The sequence below is a fragment of the Antedon bifida genome, chromosome 9, assembly GCF_963402885.1.
Source record: "Antedon bifida chromosome 9, ecAntBifi1.1, whole genome shotgun sequence".
NCBI lineage: Eukaryota > Metazoa > Echinodermata > Crinoidea > Comatulida > Antedonidae > Antedon > Antedon bifida.
This window is the reverse complement of record NC_136234.1, coordinates 18,808,393-18,830,150: the sequence shown is the minus strand read 5'-3', so window position 1 is coordinate 18,830,150 and position 21,758 is coordinate 18,808,393. Positions and strand designations below refer to the sequence as shown.

Below are 21,758 nucleotides of genomic sequence, written 5' to 3'. Positions count from 1 at the left end.
AATAAAAAACGGTAACAATTGTAAAAATTAAGGGTAAACGAATGCTCGGTATAAAAAAGAAAGGGCAAAAAGCAAATGACAACTGATGGTTAAAAATTGAATGAATGTTTTAAACAGGTTTTAAAGGCACTAAGACCTCAATATAAAATATCAATAGAAGGATTATTATCGACTAAATTATTATATGAGAGGGGCATTATTATATAATTATCTAATAATATGAAACATTGATTATTAATTTAATTTAAATTATCTATGTCTGTGTAATATAGTAGCAAGCATCATGTGATTTCTTACACAATTACAATTTCAGAAGATAGTATTTACTATTCCAGTCAAGCAGCATGTTTCTAATATTTAAACAGGAAATTGTCTCTTAGGACCAGTTCACCCATGGGAAATACTACCTTACACACACCTGACACAAATTAGAATGGAAGATAGCAGAAGTGACTCATACAGATAGCACGAAGACTGAGAAATGAGTCACAAATATATGAGAACATTATCAAAACCAGGATTTTATACTGTTGAACAGTATAAAATCCTGGTTTTGATAATGATTAGGAATGATATAGTTTGTTTGTATCTATATTATGTACTAATAGGTGATTTAATGGCAAATAAAACTTTACCAATTCAGAAAAATGTGTATCTATCCACTAACCTGTTCAGTGTGGGCCGAGGGTGGGAGGCTAGATACAAGTTTCAATAGATGAAATAGGGGTACAGGTTCCAGGTGCTTGATGAGGTGAGGTAGCAGATCATGTACATAACGACTAGAGTGTTTAAGTTGGGCTGTGTTCCAGATGCAGTCAATATGCTTGGTGGTGATGTTTCCATCGGCGGCTAAGAAATTCAAAATTACCTGACACTGCTTTACAATCTATAAATAAATCATAAAATAATCACACTTTTGCATAAATTCTAGTTTAACTTTTACTTTTTAGTTTAGTAATCATGTGAAGTCAATTAAAAAATATATTTTTTAAAACTTTTAACGACACGCCTTTTCCTGATGATCCTTGCGTGTAATGCATTCTTATCTTTGGAAATTTTAATGTTACATTTTCATTTAACCTTTCATTTATTTATATTAATCATCATAATCCTGAGATGAGTTGTGGTAAATACAGTTTTCTTTAAAAAAAAAATTAATTTATACATAATTTTACTTTCTATGGACCAGAGATTCTGAAATAAAAGATTGAATGTATTAGTTCAGTTTATTTAACCACAGAGGCCCACATCAACCCATGGTTGTTGTTCTTCTCTGGGGCCAATCACATGCAAAAATAAAAATACTAATTTTTAGTTAGTAACTAACCTCTAGATGCAAATTAGGACCAAATATATGCTCCACAACTTCTTTTTCTAACAGCCAGTTGGCCAGTTGTGTTCCAACACTAAAAAATAAAAACAAATGAATTAAAACCTTCTTTGTCTATCTTGTCTGGAAAGAACTGCCAAAAGTTCATAAAAATGTCTGTTTTTACTCTAATTTTGTTCTGCTTTTATTACTTTTTAAAAAATGTTCAGCACATTGAGACTTTTCAGGGATTTTGAAATAAGAGGGGAAGGTGCCCAGGGCCAAACAATTATAAAATTAAGAACCTGATGTTGTATTTTTTTATTTTTTTTCCCAAAACTTAGAGGTCAAGACTATGCTTTCATTTGCAAATTGCCCTCTATAAAATACAGCTTTCTTGTCAATCCATTATTCATGTCATTATTATTATTCTGTCTTTTCAATATTTTTAATTACTTACTTTTCACTGTCTGTTATAGATTCACTACTGCAGATTTCATTATAAAGATGAATTTGACTCTGCAAAAAACAATACAAAATGTGATACAATAGTATTGAACTAAAGACAGCGAAATATAATACAGTCCAAGTACAGTTCAAATATTGTTTTAATCAATTTGAAGAAAGACTGGCTGGCAGCCAATTTGATTATGAATTAATTTTTTTTGCTTTAAATTACTGATTCTTCAGGTAAATACATTTTTTCCGTCCAATTTTCGGTCAAAAATGATCACTTTTATGTGACATTAAAAATATTTAAAAATTATATTTTCAGGGGACAATACATCTTTAATTATATTTTGTCCTCTATTAAATTCAAATTAACATTTATTTTAATATTTTCTATTCTAATTTTTCCATAACGCAAAAAAATAATTAAATAAAAATCAACTGACCGTTATTTGGTTCAACCCTGTGAGCCGCATCGTCAGAGTAGAAGATAGAAAGTATTTATAAGCTAGTTCAAGACTGTCTCCATCAAAATGTAAAGCGGTTTCGATCGGCTCCTTTATCATGTTCCACATCATGTCCGCCATATTGCGAGCACTTGTTTGACGTAGATCATTGTCGTTCAATTTGCAGAGATACCTGCGAATTGGGAATTATAAAAAAATACATTTGCAATCGAATTAAACATTAATATTCATAGTAAAAATAAAATTTAGTGTTTTATGAATGGAAACAAAATCAAGTCAACTCAATTTTTATATTACAGTGGAAATGCTCTCTTGGGACGCGTTATTTTTTCTCCTATAATGTTAAGGCAGAAATCATGAATAATTCATGACCAACGCTATATATTAACATGGACAGACATCAAATACCTTGTGTCAACAGGTTTTGCCATACCAAATATATGGTCGAGAGGTGTAGGCTTCAGACTAAAGGTATGTTGTCCTGGGTTCGATGCCCATTAACATCATCCATGTTTATTTTAATAGGTGAGAGAGTTTAGAGGGTTAGGTTAAGTTATATTTAGGAAGTAGATCAGCTAATTCTTTATCATAGAAAATAATTAGGATCATGAATTATTCATGATTTCTGCCTTAACCTGATAGGACAAATAATGCTCTTGGGACAACCTATTCAGGGGAAACCCCAATCATGGAAACCCCTATTAAGAAGACACCTCTATTAACGTGATGCTTTACCATGTAACAGCATCACATGTATACCATGTTACCTCTGTATTTAACCATGCAGAAATAACTTAACTTAAAAAATACATGCTACGGTAACCATGTGTGACACACACATGTACCACTTTATCTATATTGATACACTGAACAAACAATGCCATATTTTACAGTATTGAGAACTGTGAAATACCTCATAAATGATATTAGGTTAAAAGAACAGGTAGATATTTATGATATCACATACTGTACGTCAACTTGGACTGCGTTTAGTAGAACATTACATATTTTATGAATGAAATGTAACATATAAAAATTAAATGTGTTACGTTAATGTTTTATTTTACCTGATGACGTGGGCACGTAGTGGCGCAACATACTGCATAACGGCGTGGATATGTAGCCAGATACGAAGCTGAAAAAATACAAAAACTTTTCCAATTACTTTATTTATTCTAATTTTTTTAATGAAGGTTGGTGGGTGTTTTAGTGCGGATGATGTCAATTGTTATAATGCCACTATGTAAGCATTGTATAGTAGTTTTGTTTGCTATATATTATGACAATATTGAATGTGCGGTGAAAGTCAATAAATGAATTGAATAAATTGTTTACCACGCAAAAAAATTACATAAAGCTGTCTAATAAAAATTTTAAGAAAAATTGTCCTGTTGAAGTGAATTAAAAAAAGTTTGTTATTGAATATGCTATATGTCACACTTATTCACTTAAGCTCTGTCTACACTATCAAACTTAATGTGACAAAAAAATGTGATGTGGCCATATATGGAAATGATGTCATATCACTAATATATTTGGGCATACCACTACTGTATTTGGCCACATCACACTTTTTTAGTCAAACTAGTTTCATAGTGTAGACAGAGCTTTAGGACAAAAATGAGATTTAAAAAACAAACAAAAAATGTAACCTGAAGTCCATAGTCTGGTAGTCCATAGAGTTCTAGTTCTGGTTATCTTTTCATTCTCTCTGAATGGATGTTTATGCTAAATATATATACTTACGTTAGCTACAACAGCGATGAGTCCATGAGCTAGGCCAAAGTGTAAGGCTTCCGGCGTTGAACCATCAAAGCAGTTATGCATAACGGACAGGCCATTGCTGTCACAGAAAAAGCAGACGTTACGAAGGAGCAGGATGGGAACTTCCAGGTCCTACAAAAACATAAAAGAAAATATTCAAATTAATTAATTGCTTCCACAACTCATGACATTATGTAGAAAATGCTGCTGTATTCTATTTTTGTTAGAATACCTACTTTGGGACACCTCTATTCAGGGGACACCTGTATTAAGGGGACACTTTCTCATAAAATGAATGAGGGGAAATTATATTATTAATCCAATAATAGATAGTCTGGCATAATATTATGTGTACCGCGTACTCGTACGACGTAATACACGAATTCTTTTTAAATCCAAATTCAATTTTTACTTTAATCAGGTTGTACGGTGGTAATTTTATTACTTAACTCATTTGTATTTAAATTATTTTACTGTATTATGTATGTAAGTAATTTTAAGTATTTCAATGTGACAGTCACAATGCCAAAGAAAAGCAAATTTCTAAAAGTTATTGAACGAATAAAATATTTATCTTATATATGTTTTAACACTATTGCTAACCCCCATTCAGGGGACACCCCTATTATAGGACGAAACTTTGTTGGGTCCCAAAAGTGTCCCCTTAATAGGGTCATACTGTAAATCAAATGTTTTGTAGCAATCAAATTTAATTAATGTGTAATTAAAATGTTTATCATTTTCACATGCGAACTTGTTTCAGTCTAATTAAACTAGTTTTGTAATTCTCTGTCTAATACCTATCCCATTACACTTAATTCAAATACATTGAATGGCAATTTAATGTGAAGTAGTGTGATAATTGACATTTGTTTACTATTAAATATTATAATAATGTTTCCTGTTCAGTTTTCTATGTTAGTTGTCTATTGTTATTTCCTTATTCATTAAGTGTGGTTACTCTAGGCCAGTGATGTAGCCACAAGAAAAAAAGTGGTTTTCGCAAGACAATCTTTGTTCAAGCCAGTGGGTTGTCAAAGGCCTCTGTGAAAAAGTGGTCAGGTTGAAACCTTACCAACCATACTGGTGGCTACAGCCCTGCAGGCAAACTACTATACATGTGTACATAGTCTAGTAAATTGGTATGGTACACTGTTAATAACAATCCCAGAACAAAATGCAAGAATATATGAAAAAAATTAAATTAAATAACCCACCCTGGGTTATAAAGATAACATATGGAGTTTTCAATCATCAAATATTATAATTCATACCTTGATAAATAAACTTTTATATTAAATTAAATACTTTTTGAATTCAAGATTATCTGAAATACAATTATCAATAATTTGAAAAATGTTCATAGTATATTATAGAGAGTATGTATCAATAATTTGAAAAATGTTCATAGTATATTATAGAGAGTATGGCAATCAGAATAAAAATGTTTTCTAAAGTTACAAAAATATAATTAAATACTTTTAAATTAAAGATTATCTCAAACACAATTATCAATAATTTGAAAAATGTTCATTTATATTATAGAGTATGGCAATCAGAATAAAAACATTTTCTGAAGTTACACAAATTTATTATTACATGTCATTTCTAATTTGAATCAACCTCCTGGCATGCTTCATGCCTTTGGCAATAGACATACAACCATCTCTTCTTGGAAATCAAATCAAGGTCTGTTATAATATATTCGATCCTCTCATAGGCCTGTACTGAGTAACTTATAAACAGCATTTGTATTGTACCTCTTGTACACACCCAGAACATACACCAAAGATGTGATAGTGCTGGGCGACTGTTAAGCTCTGTCTACACTTATCAAAAAAGTGTGATGCCCAAAAATGACAGTGATCTGCACAAAAATGTCCATATATGGGCACGTACATAACTTTTTTTTGTCACATAAAGTTCGATAGTGTAGACAGCACCTTTGAATAATGGAAAAAGGGGGCACTAAGACCCCATGTTTTGCCACCCATTCTTAAAATTCATAATTTGTCTCGCAATATTGATGACACTATTACTGTATGACCAGGTTTATTCTTGCTATCTAACCCACCCCAGATTTAAACCATACCCCCATACAGTCCCTCAACCAAACAACAATTTATCATTAATCAAGGACATAAAATCTATGTTAAACCTTGAAATTCTAAGTACAGACAGCGGAAAAGCCTGCCATCTGTTGACAAAGTTACCAACATTATGCTTGATACCTACTGCAACCCATCCTAGATCTAAGCACACAGTACGCTTTTATCAAAGGCATTGTACGTAATGGAGACATAAAATCTATGTTAAACCTTGAAATTCTAAGTACAGACCGAGGAAAAGCCTGCCATCTGTTGACCAAGTCAATCAAAGTCTGCTCTCAGCATGAGCACAGACGTCCATAATGGCAACGCGTCAAACTTTATCAAATTCAGTTTCAGCGGTCAGCTGTCTAGGACAGTCATTTTAGACACTTTCTTTATTATATTAAATTTGTTTAAAATATAAATATCTATCTATTTTTGTTATGTTATTATTTAGATTAGATTTAAACTTAAAAGTTAATTTATGAAAGTTCTGTTGATTTAAAAATGATGAATATACTGAATTTGTTTTTAATATTTAACAATAATTTAGCAATTTCAATACATGGAAAAATACCAACAAAGAGTGACTAACTAACTTCCATATCATGTACTTATAGGGGGGAGAAGAATTATTATTATAAAAAAAAACAAAAATTAATGAATCAAATAGGAATGTACTGTACCTACAGTAGACTAGTTTCTTAATAAACCTACAGTACAGTATTCGTTGGATAACAAAAAGCCAATCTGGGTGAATATAAATGGTTTATTAAAAAGGTTGAAGATGGTTATTTTTTAAAAGATGGGGTACTGTACTTTATGAATGCGTGAGATTGAGAGTAATTCCAATGTCATGTGTAATCAGTAACTGTGTAGGAGAAGGGAAGTGACAATAATGTGGGGTAGGGTCAACGATTATAGTCAAGAGTTGAAAGCGTGGGTTGGGTTACAAGTTCATTGAAGTGTCGTGGATGTGTTATGTAGGTGTGCATTGTTTATGTATGAAATTGCAAACAAATCAACTCACACTTCCAGTAGTGTAAAGCAAACACATTATAACTTAAATATATTATTTTTTATAATATAAAAATATGTATTATAAGTATGTTCAAACAAATAAAAAAAGGATTTTTTTTTTTTAATTCTTACATTCATTTCACAATAATTTCCCAATGCTTCCGATTCTTGAGATGATAATTCCTGCAATAAAAATTTAAAATTATTAATATATATTATAAAATGAATATTATATTAATTATGATAAATATATCTATAAATATACTAATCAATTTGATCTCTGTTGCGTGTGCATAATTGAGAACTAGTTATTCTATCAGTATCATACTGTACTGTATAAGGACGAGAATGTTAAAGATTCACTATTCTAATCAAATTAAAAACAAAAACAAAACATGAAAAGCATCTGCAGTGGTCTAATGGTTAGGACGTCAAGCATGATGGTTCTTGGTTCGAATCGGTTGTGCATGGTTTTTTCATTCTCACAGCTTTTCTCATCTTTATTGTTTATATAAATGACTTAATTAATTTTCAGTATATCACTGGGCGGCTTAACTATTCCTACCAACGTCCAATATGATTGTGTAAAGCTAAATCTAATTGGTTTTTTTCATTTTCAAATAGGGCAGTTTTTTTTTAAAGAGGCTCATTTGAAGCACTTATGGTAGGTATCATGCCAACATTATTCTATTGAATTTTTTTGGCAATAATGTCTGATTTTAGTTTGTTTTAATGTGTTGAGTGAAGTGTGTATGATTATGGCCAGCTTAAAGAGTTAAACAAAGTGCAGTTACTGCAGTAACTGCAGTAGAATACATTCGACATGGTCTCTTTAATAAATCTGAACCTACCTCTGTAATTCCATGGCACATGTGCTTGTGTGCTGCGTACAATGCAAAATTCATTTGAAACACTTTTGCAACAAGATGAAGTAACTTCTCATAGTCTTTAATTCCCCACATCTCCACCTCAACTTCCATCTCTTCCTCATCGTCCTCGGCCTCTTTCGTTTCCTCATCCGAGGGCGCTTTTTCTTTCGTTAATTCATCATTTGATTCATCTACTTCCTTATTATCTTTCATATCGTCTTGATCTGTCTTTTCAGACGAACCAACTATTTCCTCCTCCTCATCTTTTTTCACATTTTTGCTTACAACTTTTTCAAGCTCATCTTTTAATTGTTTTTCAGTGGTCTCCGCATTTGTGGTACCATTTCCTCTCTGTATCAACTCGATACTTCCTTTATCTGAAGACTCAAATTCACGCTCATCTTGCGTTAAAAGGCGAAAACTCGGAATAGAGTTTATCGCAAAACGTAAAAGAATTTGAACTATATTGTTTAACCTTTCAAAGTTCTTAAAGTCTTTAAAACAACAGTTACATTGCCTGTAAATTAAATAAGAATAAAATATTTTGCAATATTATACTATAATAATATTAAAGTAATAAAACAATAAAAGAAATCCCAAAGTCATTTGAATTTAACCTACAAGAACTTCACACTTGTAGGAGTCATTTCATAGCCAGCTGTTAAAGTGGTCCCAGACGTGGTGAAAAAGGGCAACAGACTTTTATCACAGAAGCAATTTTTAAATTGTTGCTGTGATAAAAGTCTGTTGCCCTTTTTGCAGTAAGCTAAACACTATTTGAAAATATTCCTTAGCTTGTAACTTAAAAAATCTACTAAAAATAATATGAGAGTACAAGTTTAAAGATGTATTGTCCCACAAAAGCATGAAAAATGAAGATTAATAAAATCAGATTTTGAATAGGCCATTTTTGTAGTTAATAAAGTTAATCATAAAAAAACAAATAATGTTTTCACTTATAAAAAGACAAAACAAACGGTTAAATTCAACCAAAAACCATTCATTGGCTTGTTTGCTTTAAATTACAGTTTTTTAAGGTAAATAAATGTTTTGTTTATTCAATTTTTGGTCAAAGTGAATATTAAACTATTATGGCATATTCAACACAAAAAATTCAAAAAATTATTTTTTTCATGGGTGCAATATCTTTAAAGACAAGAAAGAAAGGGTCGCTTTTAAATAGTCAAATTATTTAAAATTATAAAATAAATTAGAGTAACCAATAAATTTACTCATTATGAGCAAGCACATGGATGATTGACAATTGTGGTAGTTTAATTTTTTTAGGGGAATATCGTGGCAAAAATGTTACACTTTATGAATTTTGTTTGGACGGAGATGGATAAAGGATATGTTGTTTTATCCAGGTAAGCTGGCACGAAATAGACTATATATACCAATCTTTATAGTCGCCAATTTTAACATTTGTTGCAATTTAGTAAATCATTTTCTTTTATTTTAAAAAACAGATTTTTTGATAAATATAAATTACTTTGTTTTATCTACAAGACGGAATCATACAAATTAATTTTGCATTGATTTGCTTTGAATTTAAATACAAATTCAAAGTATTTTAACTTTCTGTTTAAATTGTACTATATTTAAAATGATTGCTCACAGGAAATGTTATTTTATTTAAAATAAGCAAAAACCATAAAATTCTTTATTATACAGGAAATAATCTAAAGTACAAAAAAAAACTGAAACGTTGGAATTACTGACTGTCTGTAAGTCCAACAAGTTTTATAGGCCCACCCAAAAATGTTTATAATAATTAATATAAGCCAATTATCAATACTATTGATTGATAATTGTCTTTATAGTATAATAAAAGTTATTAATAGTAACAATACAGAATTACCAAATGGCGGTATAGCAAAAAACGCAATACAGTAAACGCTCCAAATACTGGACAACTTTTGGCTGGACAAATACTGTATGTCATTGTCAGGTTTTCCCGAAAGTCTGGTATTTGGAATGTGTTTCAAAGGTAAAAAGGAATTTTAGACCTGTTGATCCCCAAGAAAAGTCTGGTATTGGAAGAGTTTCTTGTTTTCAAGAAGTCGAATTGGGAGATTCGACTGTAGTACTACAAATCTGTTTTTCTTACTGCAAATTCAGATTAATCAATATGGCTATTATCATAATGTTTTAATACTGTCAGTATGTAAAACCTAGGGATTTGTATTTAAAATGATAGGAATTACAAAATACCTCTGAGGCTGTGTGAACTCCAGCAAAACATTAACATCCCTTTTCCTAACATCAAACTGCTCTCCAGATGCACTCTTTACCGTATCTGTGAAATGAGATGGTAATTTATTATAATGTTCCTTCTTTTTGCTGTTGAATCTGGATATAGAAACAACACACTGTATTCAAATCTTTATTCAGTATTCAATCTATAATCAATTCCTTAAATTAGTAAAATCTTCCAATAACAAATTCCTTCCTTTATAATACTCTTTATTTCAAACAATATTGAATTAAAATATGTTAAAAAGTAAACATGATTATTATCAAGTGTTCTCCTAAGCTGATTTTGCTAGCAATATATCCCGGAATAAATTAGCTCTTACCCAGAGTTTAAAATGAAAACTAAACATAAATAAATACTTAGGCCACTCATGTATACCTTATATTCCCATTTACTGTAATACCAACTCGTACTTCTTCTTCTTTATTGTATCAAACAATCAATACAAAAGGTAGCCAAGATATAGCCGAAGCTAATCAAGCTTGGTACCTTTTAAAACATCTTAACTAACTTAAGCTACGAAATTAACAAATAAATAACAGAACTTAAAAGAAAATAAAAATTTGATAACGGAAGGGTTAGTGTTAAGTGAAAGCAGTAATTTTTTTATTTACTTAAATCGTTTTGATTGCTTTTTGCTTTAATTTTATTTGTATCTACAGTACATTGAGATCCTCATATCCTACATTGTAGGACATTATCATTGCATTGTCATTATTTCAGCAATTTTGCCTTTTGATAATACTTGTCTAGTAGTGATACTGTAGGCTCTAGCCTTAGCCATTAACAATCAGTGAGGCTAACTGAATTGAAAAGGTTCTGTACAAAAACCTTTTTGTATAAATTACACATCTTACAGTACATTATATCTGATTTGGTTTCTCATTTAATTGTTTAGGATTAATAATCTATATTGAGAGAACACTAAATGTGTTTTGTGATACATCCTTGAATAATTGTCAGCACATAACAGTTCAATATATGTGTTCAATGGGTTTCACCCATGACATGCTTAATACAGATCAATGCCCATAATTGTTATCAAATTACAACACTATACTTTTGGGACAGAGGTGTTACATAAATAGGTGAACCCTTTACAAAAGTAGTGCTCTACAACTTGTAGGATTCCAATTTTCAATTTATTTATCAATCAATTCCTTTTTATTCCAATTTATTCCAATTCTCAAAGAGACCTCGATTGAGAGTCAAGTACGTTTGTCTGTAAAGCTCTGTCTACACTATCAAACTTTATGTGACAAAAAATGTGATGTGCCCATATATGGACATGATGATGTCATATCACTACCATATTTTAAGCAAATCACTACCATATTTGGGCACATCACACTTTTGTTGTCAAACTAGTTTGAAAGTGTAGACAGAGCTTTACACATTTTTTCTGCAACATGCATTCCTACATGGGATATTCATTTTTAAAATGATTGGAATTACACTTGGAAGGTTTTAGTTCTACGAACCATCCCTGCTTGATCAATTTGAAATAAAATGTGCCATCCTCAATATAAATAGCAAACATAATGTACAGTAGTCTATATTTCTAATTTTAATATATACATATTACATAAAATTGTGTTGAAAATAGATCTAGGGTATTTGAACTATGCAAGGAAGTTTATATCTAGTTCAATGAAACATAAACAACATATTTTGCTATTTTTAAATGTTTACAGCAAATACAAAAGGCTACATTTAAAAAAAATAAACCTTGTTGCATAAATTAAAAGAATGTTTGCCTTTGATCGTGAGCCGAAATTGATATCAAATGATGGTATAATATAAAGCAGAAACTAGTACGAAAAAAATCATGTGTAACATTGTGAAATGCTTAGCAGAAACGAGGTAGGAAAAAAATCATATGTAACATTGTGAAATGCTTAACAGAAACGAAGTAGGAAAAAAATCATGTGTAACATTGTGAAATGCTGCGGACAATACAATGGGGACTGTAATGTAACCGCAGTACAGCTCGTACAAAGTTGATGTGAAAAAATGTAAAACAAAACAGTCATGAATACATTTTTAGTTTTTAAATATTACTCACAACGCTAAAAAGCATACATACAGCAGGTAGGCCTAGTCTTTGAAAGCCTTAAAAGTTACATAATATACTGTACTGTAATACTATAGTATTAATAATAGCCTATTCGACTGTACTGTAGCTAGATAGAGGACAGGTCTAGAGTCTACACAAGATCTAGTAATAGTATAGCATAGTCTAGTATCTAGTAGGGATCCGTCTCGCCTACAAAAAACAAGAAGTAGCCTAGCTAGGAGGCCTAACATAAAACAAACCATGATACTATGGCATGGCATGGCATTCATTTATTTATTTATTTATTATTATTATATAAAAATAAAACAAATTGTCAAGTTGCACGATGATTAGACGATTGGTTAATTATTAAAGGTATATCAGCTAACCCTAGCAAATAAATAAGTGTCTTTTCTAAGCTACCAATCTGGGATCATCCTCTAGGCCCAGGCCTAGCCATGTATCGGACCGCTCATTGGTCCTTCACAATCACACACAGCACGGGCACACTTTCACCGACAACACCAATATTTTATTAATTCCAGGGCCTAGGCCTAAGATTCATAACGTTAATCACACACTTACATGATTGAAGTAGGCGATAAAGATCCGCACATGAATCACACGTAGCCATAGCTTCTTTGTGGGATGTAGAAAAATCTTACATTTCAAATATAGAGCATTTACAGAAGCCGAAATCCCTAGCCCGATTTAGACTTCGACCTTACAGCCGCCATCTTGGCAAAGTAGTCTGGGAAATTGTACCCCCCTTTCCCCTCTCCCCCACCCACATAGCATGCTAAAGCTCGTAAATAAGCCCGGTCCTTTTGAATATTAATTATTATTTAAGGGGAATATATTATTTTAAATACAATTGGATTTCATAGATTATATTACTGTTATTTATCAATATAAATTTTATGGCGCACATAATAGTACTAGGCCTATATAATATCATGGAGCTATAAAATTAATTTTAGCTCCATGGTACTGTATATGTTGCTTATCCAATATCTATAAAAAGTCATACATATTATTATTGTTATTTTTCCTTTTTTTTAAATAGTAGGGGGTGATGTCATGTAATCATTTATGTAGGCCTACATATCAAATGTTAGACTAAACATTATAAATAAACAATAAACACTATAAATACCAAATTCACACATATTTTAAATAAACAAACATTTATTTTCATTTGTATTTATAAAATCCAATTGTCAAACAAAGGCTATCATGATTTTAATGACAATACCAAAAAGTATTCAATAACCAGAAATACTATATTTATTGCCATTTTTGTATAATGACGTGCCTAAAATTTACATATTTACAGATGGAAACCATTATGTCATGGTGAACTGAATTTTTTACCCGTAAGCGGCCTGTTACAATATTTGCCCTCATTGATTTGATCTATTTTTTGGACTTAAATCAAGTCCCTACTAAACACATTATCATGTCAATCTGGCTTCATTATATAATATAAAAGTGCAAGGATAGATCCAACTAATTTCTGCTACTAATAATTTTATCAGCTGACTGTGTTGTACGTAGACTTTAAGCTATCAAACTTTATGTGGTGGTGTGCCCATATATGGACATGATGATGCCATATTTGGGCATATCACTACCATATTTGGCCACATCACACTTTTTTTGTCAAACAAGTTTGATAGTATAGACAGAGCTTTAGAGCACTCAAAATAGATGTGGTCTTTTCACTTCTTTGTCATTCGTGGAGAATGCTAAGTACTTGTTGGTGATTTTCTATTGTTTTGCTTGTTGTTGTGTCTTCTTCTTCAATGGTTGGAAAATGTATAACTCCTGTAAACAAATTATGAGATGTTAAATATTGATTTTGTAATATTTGATGGGTGCTGAACCATGAAAAGCAGTGGCGGATCCAGGATTTTGAAATAGTTTGAGGGAGTGGGGAGGAAGAGATATGAAGGGCTGAGCTTAAATTTGGAAGTTCTTTTACCTGATGGTGTTATCATTTTTAGAATTTCTGGATTTCCTTCTACAACTTCCATTAAATGTTCAGAACTTGAACTTTCTACGTCTGATTCTATGTAGAGAATTTAAAACAGAAAACAATAAACAGTGATTAATTGCTATCAAAGGACATATAATCAATATTAATCAATCAATATAATCAATATTAATTAACTAAAATAAATATTAATAAATTAATACTCATATCAATAAATACAAATCAATAACAATCAACAGTTAAATTCTGATTAAATCAATAATAAATATGAATCAATCAATACTAATAAATATTAATCAATACTAATCAATATTAGTCAATACAAATCAATTATTACAAATAATTTGTAATAAATCAATCAATACTATTTTAATCAATCAATCAATACTATTTAATATTAATAAATCAATATAAATCGATAACAATCGATCAATACTAATCAATAATCAGTCAATACAAACCTTGTGATGAGTCATCCACATGTAGAATACTAGAAGAGCTTTCTTCAACTACAGGTATTACAACATTATTGCTACAAAAAGCGTTTTTAATACATTTCCAGTTCTTCCAATCATCTTCTTTGCACCACAGGTACAGTCCACAAGTCAAGATTAACACTAAAAATGTAAACTAAAAAAAAAAAAAAAAATGCTAACTAATGATGAGAATCTAGTCATCAGGGCTTAAGATTGTTATAATGGACAGTTCCAAGTCATTTCTAAAAGCTCACTAGAATGGTGCTTTAAAATGGAACAAGCGACAGAGTGGCTGAGCGGTGAAGACAATGGAAACGTAATTACGTAGCCATAACATCGGCAAGGGTTCGAGTCTCACTCGCTCCATGGTTCTCTGGTGGTAGAACGAGTCTTCTCTGATAAGAACTATAAACTGTCCAGTACAGTGTACAATGTGCACTTTGAAGGACAAGTATGGGTTACCCCGGTGTACTAGTACACACAACTATTGATCATAACTGGGCCCTCTGGGAGACCAGTCTTTGACTGAAGATGTCACCCAGTATAAATAAATAGTAAGTAAAAAAATAGATAAAAGATATATTTTTCAAATAGGGGGCAACCACACAGTGTAAATGCATCATCATCATCATCATCACAGAATTCTTCTTCTTTTCATTTATTTATTCATGGTCAAACACAAACCGTAAAACATGTACATGGTTTGAAATTATTTTTGCTTGTTCAAAGTTAAAAATTCACATTAAAATGAGTTAAAAAGGTGAACATTTTGTAACATACAAACAAAACACATCATTTAAAATACAGATGAAATACGTAGTTTAAAATACAAAATACAAGCAAGATTGGTGTGTGAGGAAACCTTATAAATACCATTATCCTCTTACCCCCATAATTCGTAGAGATCTATAAAAGCTTATCTGCAGACCATGTACTTTTATGATAAACTGAATCTTGTAGCCACAATTTGTCGTTTCCTTCCCAACATCCCTAGAAAGCAGAAAGAAAAAATTTTGTAGAAAAATTAATTATACTTATACTTTTTTTGCAGGATACTATTTACATGTACAGTACACACATACCAGACAACATTCATTTCATAAACTCACTAATGATAATAATAATAATATTGATGCCATTTTGATAAGTAAAAACGTACCAGTTTGAAACTTCAATGAGAAAATAATATTCTGGTGAAAATGGGAGTTGAACAGGTACATTGGAGCAAGGAGATCCATCCTGACAACGCCACACGATTCCGTTGTGCAGATGGGAAAATATGGGAATGGAGCCGTCACCACGACTTTCCTCATCCAATGGTATCCATATTAGAGATCCAGCACTAAAAAAATTATGTTTCAGTATATATATATATATTGTAAATAGAAAAATTAATGGGAACTTTGGTTTAAAGGGGAATTATGAAATAAAGGGGAATTCTGCCTTAAAGGTGAACACTTACTTTTCTTGGGAGTTGTGACGCAGAATGTCCTGTGCGCTAAACATCTTTATGTCATCAATGCTGGTCTCTGATCCACCAATCACAGTCAGTGTATAGTCACTTGTAAAATTGGTTGAATTCCCTGTTGCTAGATCAACTAATTTGAATACGGGATGAAAGGCTACAATAAAAACATGAAATGATAATAATATAATAACTAATCTAATTACATCTTTGTTATTTCTTTCAATATCTAGGTTAGTATAACAAGCAAAATTCTGCCAGAGGTTTAAAGCTCTGTCTACTATCAAACTAGTTTGAAAAAAAAAGTATGATGTACCCATATATGGTAGTGATATACTTTATGGTAGGGATATGACATCATGCCCATATATGGGCACATCACATTTTTTTTGGTCACATAAAGTTTGATAGTGAGGACAGATCTTAGAGGAGATACTTAAGTGTAAAGAAGTGATCTTACTGTGATCATAATAAAAACAGTGCATATCTGGTTGAGGATGAGCGCAGTCATATGGCTTCTGATGCATTGTCACCAATTGTTCTAAAGTAGACGCCATGTCAAACACCAGTTTTAATGCTGGAGGGCAGCCTAACATTACCGACATGCTGTATGTTCCCTGTTTAAAAATAAAACCAGAATTCAATGATTATTATTTAAATAAAGCTATAAGGTGCAGATTAAAGATACAGGAAAAAATTATTTTAAATTGGGACAATAATTTAAGGAAAGGGGAAGGGAGTGCTTTAGTGTTCATTTTGTGTATTGTTATGCAGTTTTTAAAATCTGGACACACCCCTAAAATAAATGGTACAGCTGACTGTTACTAAGTTATTATTCTACCGCTATCTGGTTTGTGAGGTGATTATAGCTATATGTCTACACTATCAAACTAGTTGACAAAAAAAACAGTGTGATGTGGTAGTGATATGCCCATCATGTCCATATATGGGCAAATCACATTTGTTTGTCACATAAAGTTTGATAGTGTAGACAGACGCTTATACCTGTGGGGCATCATTATCAACAGTGTATGGATTCACACATTTGAAGTTGCTATTCCAGACTTGGAGCAGCATAGTCACAGGATGGTGATGTTGTCCTGGTGCTTCCTGATGCTGCATTTGACCCTGGTCCACCAGTGTTATCTACAAATAAATTCATAGTACTCTATAACTATATACTGCGTAATGGTAAGGGAACAGACTATCATTTGAGAGGCATGGGTTCGAGCATTTTTCTGTGCCATATTGATTGTCTTCACAAAGCCGAATTTATACTAGACGAATTTGTTCGTCTAGTTTGTGATACCTTTTTCACTACAAAGAGCAAATAGCTGCGATTTTCATGTTCATCGTGTATGCATGAGTGCTCATGGACGCTGAAGCGAAAAACTCAAGGAACTACAATTTATCATAGAGAGGGATTTAGAAGATGGAAACATGAATACAAACAAATTCGCCTAGTGAAAAATCGGCTTTAAGGAAGGGGCTTTATTCTCATTATCTCATACTTCAGATAGGATGTAAAGCTGATGGTCCTGTGTACATACAATGAAGAATGGTGCATGTGACCACTGGATCCTTACCTCATATGTCACTGTGTTATTAACATAAGATGTCTGTCTGTCTGTGTGTACATGCACAAGCGAGTAATTTGACAAGGAGACTGAGACACATAGATTCTCTAAATTATGAAACGCTGTCAACTCTGCAAATATATATATTTATACAAAAGAGTAATAATATCAGTAATATTTTACCATATCACGTCTAGAAAGAAAACATCATTTATAATATTGGATTAATCAATTTTGCACTCGCTATATTATTTTATTGTCCATCAAAATAAAAATATATTTTAAAATTGCATAAAAAAATAATGTACATTTTGCAAACATTCATTCATTCATCAGTGGAAAATTACTTCCATTTACTGTCATTTGCATATAAAATATACATAGAAATTATGTTTGCTCTGAGATATACAAAAACAGATAAATTAAAAACTAACAAACACAATTAAAAAGTGTCACATCACTCTCGTACGGTATACCGACAAGCATTCAGTGCCCGAATAGCAGCTGGATAAAAGATGTTACATGACTCTGATTGAACAAGTAAACTCTGATCATGTTGTTAATCAAGATTTTTCAATTACTAATTAATTAAGAAAATAAAGTAAATATAAATGAAATATAAATTTACCAGACTTGTCAATAGCCAGCACCAAGGAGAATGTATACGAATCAAATAAATCAAGAAATATTCTCCTGGGTAGCTGGTCGCTCATTATATCGTCTTGATCGTACAGCTTTTTATACTCCGTTGGGAACACATGAACTCCATAGGTAAGGAGTTTATTACGAAACATGTAGTCATTATAAAGCGTGTTGTCTTGTCGTCTTGACAACCATTTGGCAAATGGGTCAGTATGCGAATAAGGCTGAAATATGATTGAGATAGAAAACACTTGTATATGTTCGATCGAGATCTCATTGCATATCCTGTACGTACACTTATTGTGGGAAGTTTTCTATGTAACTATTGTTATTAAGCTTTGTCTACACTATCAAACTTTATGTGACAAAAAAAATGTGATGATGTCATATCACTACCATATTTGGGCACATCACCTAATTTCATTTATAAAATGTACAAACCTGTAGTAAGTTTTGTTCATTCTGCGAGGTCCTCTGCTGCACGATGCCTTGATAAACCTTTAACGAATCTGCTGTGTGAATTTGACTTTGCCACGCCAGATGCGGTGCATTAAATTGAAACCATTCAAGCCTCTCGTACTTAGCTCTGTTGTGATACACGAACGAAAGCTCTGTGAATGGGCACCGACTTTGATAAACAATCGGTGTGTGTTTAGACCTGTAATTGATAGAGAAATGTAACAGATAAATCGAAGATAAATTCATGTTTGCCAGAGAGTTAAACATGTTATTACTTAGTCGTATAGCTGATTGAATTGGACAATCTGGGATAGTTACCTGTCAACAGGATAAAGTTGCAGGTTTTCTAGGAATTCATGATGTTGGAGTATCCTGCCAATTGGTATAACATGTGGCTCTAAATACAGCACACCATTGTTTTCAAATAAAACTAACTGAAAAGAAAGCAATGATCTATTTAGCACGACACACTAAAAAAAAATTCATCAAAAAAGAAAAAAAAAACAATGCATTCGACATTCAAATTTTGATTTACAAATAGTTATCTGGTTCACCGATTGTCATCGAAAATCAGTAAATTCCTATATTATAACATTACGAGAAAGTCCTATAGAAACACTTTTAAAAAAGGGGCTTTTTTCACGACTTTGCTTCACTGTTGTCAAAAAATATGTGGGGTCATTATCAACGTTGTTGCAAAGGTTTATATATTTTAATATTTAACTACTAAATTATGTATTTTTAAATTTCTATACAAAAAAAAAATCTACTAACTTCATGTAAAACAGTCTGTGAATCATAAAATATTGATACCGTGGATGACATATCCCATAATTCTTTGCTGTGATGATTATTCGCTAACGAGTGAACCAATGACCAACCAGAACTGGGTTTTAACTTCATAAGCGAGACGACATCACCAATAAGACCATACCAAACCTAAGGTAAAAATAAAAGGCAATTTGTTTAACATGTTTCTCCTTTATTCTCAGTTATATGTTAAAGTTTGATTCAAAACGGCGATTAAACTTTCACCTAAAAACTTAAATTGCGATTTAAATTAACAACCTACATATTATTAAAAATATATAAAATAATGCATATTAAACAATTAATGAAAGATTAATAAGGTCCCTAATAATTCAAACAATCTTGTTAGAATATCTTTGTTAGTCATGTCTTTATCCAAACAGAAACAACATTGTGTGGTATAAAAAATTAACATAACTATAACATGAAGAAAACTAAAAATTAACTCTCCCAAAGCTGGACACCTTGCGGCTACTATACTTTTGGTAAAAGTTCAAAATAATGTGGAACTTTCGATTTTAAAAAGTTTCCAGTTTTTAGGGAATCCAGTTTTGAGAGAGTTGAAATCATCAAATCAACTGTAACGAAATTAACTGCCTATGCTATTGGCTACCTCATTTAGTTGGTTCAATATTGCGAAATGGGGCGTGTTTGGTGAACTGACAAATAAGGTGATATTGGCAATGGATGTATACTGGCTCAACTGTCTAATAGTTCTACCTAAATCATTACTATGAAGTACAAAATATATTATGCAGATTTATACATAAAAAATACATATTATACAGATTTATACACAAAATATATTATGCAGATTTATGCACAAAATATACATAATGAAGATTTATACACACAATATACATATTATGCAGATTTATACACAATATACATATTATGCAAATTTATACACAAACATATTATGCAGATTTATACACAAACATATTATGCAGATTTATACACAAACATATACATATTATGCAGATTTATACACAAAATTTATTATGCAGATTTATACACAAAATATATTATGCAGATTTATGCACAAAATATACATAATGCAGATTTATACATCAAATATATGAATAATATAATATGTGCTATGTAAGTATGTATATTTGTTTACAAGTGTGCATATGCAAATCATTTTACAAGTAGTTAATTGTGTTCACAACACAGAATATGTAAGCATACTACAATTACAAAAATAGCTATTATACATACTGTATGCAAATTATTAATATGTGGTTATTAGATATGCATATTTGCATACAAGTGTTTTACAACAAGCATGCATGCAAATGACTATATAAGTATGCAAATTATTAAGCAAGTGAAAACTCATTACAACTTACCTATGCAAAATCACATTACCCCATATAAACATATGAGTAGACTGATATGTAGTTAAACTTAAGTCGCGTAAATGTAGATTGGTTGCGTCACATGATTCGGCAATATTCTCCGAGATTGGGATTGTCGTCATTATTGAATCTAAAAATGACATTACAAATTACAAATTTATATCTTTTTTACATATAACAATTATACTAAACTACAAATAATGTTACAAAACATGCACCCATGTTGCTTAGTCTTACTAGATAATAAAATAATTATTTTATATATATTTTTTTAAATATTGTGTTTGTGTGTATTGTGTTTTTTTTCCAGAGAGTACAGTTTCAATTTTGAGTTGACTTGTATTTCATATTTAGCCTTAAAGATGTATTGTCCTAAAAAACATGAATAAAAAAGACTTTGAATATGAAATTTTGCTGCTTTATTAAAAGTTATACTTTCATATATAAAAAAAAACGAAAAAAAATAAACAGTTAAAACTATTGCTTTCAATTTTTTCATCTAACTTTGTCAATGTGAATAACTATTATGTGACATTAAATGGCGTATAAAAAAAAATGTATTTATTTTTTCAGGGGGACAAACATTTTTAATCAGAAGGTCATGGGATTATACTCGAACATGGGATTATACTAGGTCATATAAGGTATTTGTATATCATCCTCATAAACCTAAAAATAGCTTACCTTTCA

At 31.2% G+C, this 21,758-nt stretch overlaps 2 protein-coding genes across 5 annotated transcripts in view; both read right to left on the bottom strand.

Annotated features, from left to right (window-relative positions):
• Window positions 1-13,032, bottom strand: part of LOC144852198 (ubiquitin carboxyl-terminal hydrolase 34-like) — a 46,837-nt gene extending 33,805 nt beyond the window's left edge. For both annotated transcript variants that reach the window (XM_078709948.1, XM_078709949.1), the window contains exons 1-10: window positions 12,868-13,032; window positions 10,184-10,268; window positions 7,952-8,486; window positions 7,233-7,283; window positions 3,973-4,122; window positions 3,294-3,361; window positions 2,206-2,398; window positions 1,770-1,828; window positions 1,328-1,406; window positions 668-886 (exon numbers count right to left, since the gene is read on the bottom strand). In XM_078709948.1, coding sequence (XP_078566074.1) covers window positions 668-886; window positions 1,328-1,406; window positions 1,770-1,828; window positions 2,206-2,398; window positions 3,294-3,361; window positions 3,973-4,122; window positions 7,233-7,283; window positions 7,952-8,486; window positions 10,184-10,268; window positions 12,868-12,916 — 1,488 coding nt within the window. In that variant the 5' untranslated portion in view covers window positions 12,917-13,032. The remainder of the gene's footprint in view (window positions 1-667; window positions 887-1,327; window positions 1,407-1,769; window positions 1,829-2,205; window positions 2,399-3,293; window positions 3,362-3,972; window positions 4,123-7,232; window positions 7,284-7,951; window positions 8,487-10,183; window positions 10,269-12,867) is intronic.
• LOC144852210 (cation channel sperm-associated auxiliary subunit gamma-like) lies at window positions 11,553-21,195 on the bottom strand. 3 transcript variants are annotated; one of them, XR_013614279.1, is made up of 15 exons: window positions 21,060-21,195; window positions 19,672-19,836; window positions 19,216-19,331; window positions 18,880-19,096; window positions 18,425-18,662; window positions 17,806-17,927; window positions 17,225-17,365; window positions 16,680-16,836; window positions 16,217-16,376; window positions 15,914-16,096; window positions 15,642-15,744; window positions 14,740-14,908; window positions 14,267-14,353; window positions 13,935-14,109; window positions 11,553-11,576 (listed from the first exon to the last, which is right to left on the bottom strand). XR_013614279.1 is itself a non-coding variant. In XM_078709968.1 (14 exons), exons 2-14 carry the CDS (start codon window positions 19,798-19,800, stop codon window positions 14,015-14,017), a joined length of 1,917 nt encoding a protein of 638 aa, XP_078566094.1. In that variant the 5' UTR covers window positions 19,801-19,836; window positions 21,060-21,195; the 3' UTR covers window positions 13,463-14,014. The 3 variants fall into 3 exon arrangements, 2 of the variants coding, with proteins under 2 accessions (XP_078566094.1, XP_078566095.1); XM_078709968.1 differs by lacking the exon at window positions 11,553-11,576 and having other exon boundaries at window positions 13,463-14,109; XM_078709969.1 differs by lacking the exons at window positions 11,553-11,576; window positions 21,060-21,195 and adding an exon at window positions 20,321-20,338 and having other exon boundaries at window positions 13,463-14,109.
• Window positions 21,196-21,758: the final 563 nt, after the last annotated feature.

Coding starts and splice junctions, on each gene's coding strand:
- LOC144852210 (XM_078709968.1), bottom strand. CDS start 19,800: ATGAAGTTAAAACCCAGTTCTGGTTGGTCATTGGTTCACTCGTTAGCG. Junction 17,928..18,424: donor GCTGGCTATTGACAAGTCTG/GTAAATTTATAT, acceptor ATATATTTGCAG/AGTTGACAGCGTTTCATAAT. Junction 16,837..17,224: donor TTGATAATGATGCCCCACAG/GTATAAGCGTCT, acceptor ATTTTTAAACAG/GGAACATACAGCATGTCGGT.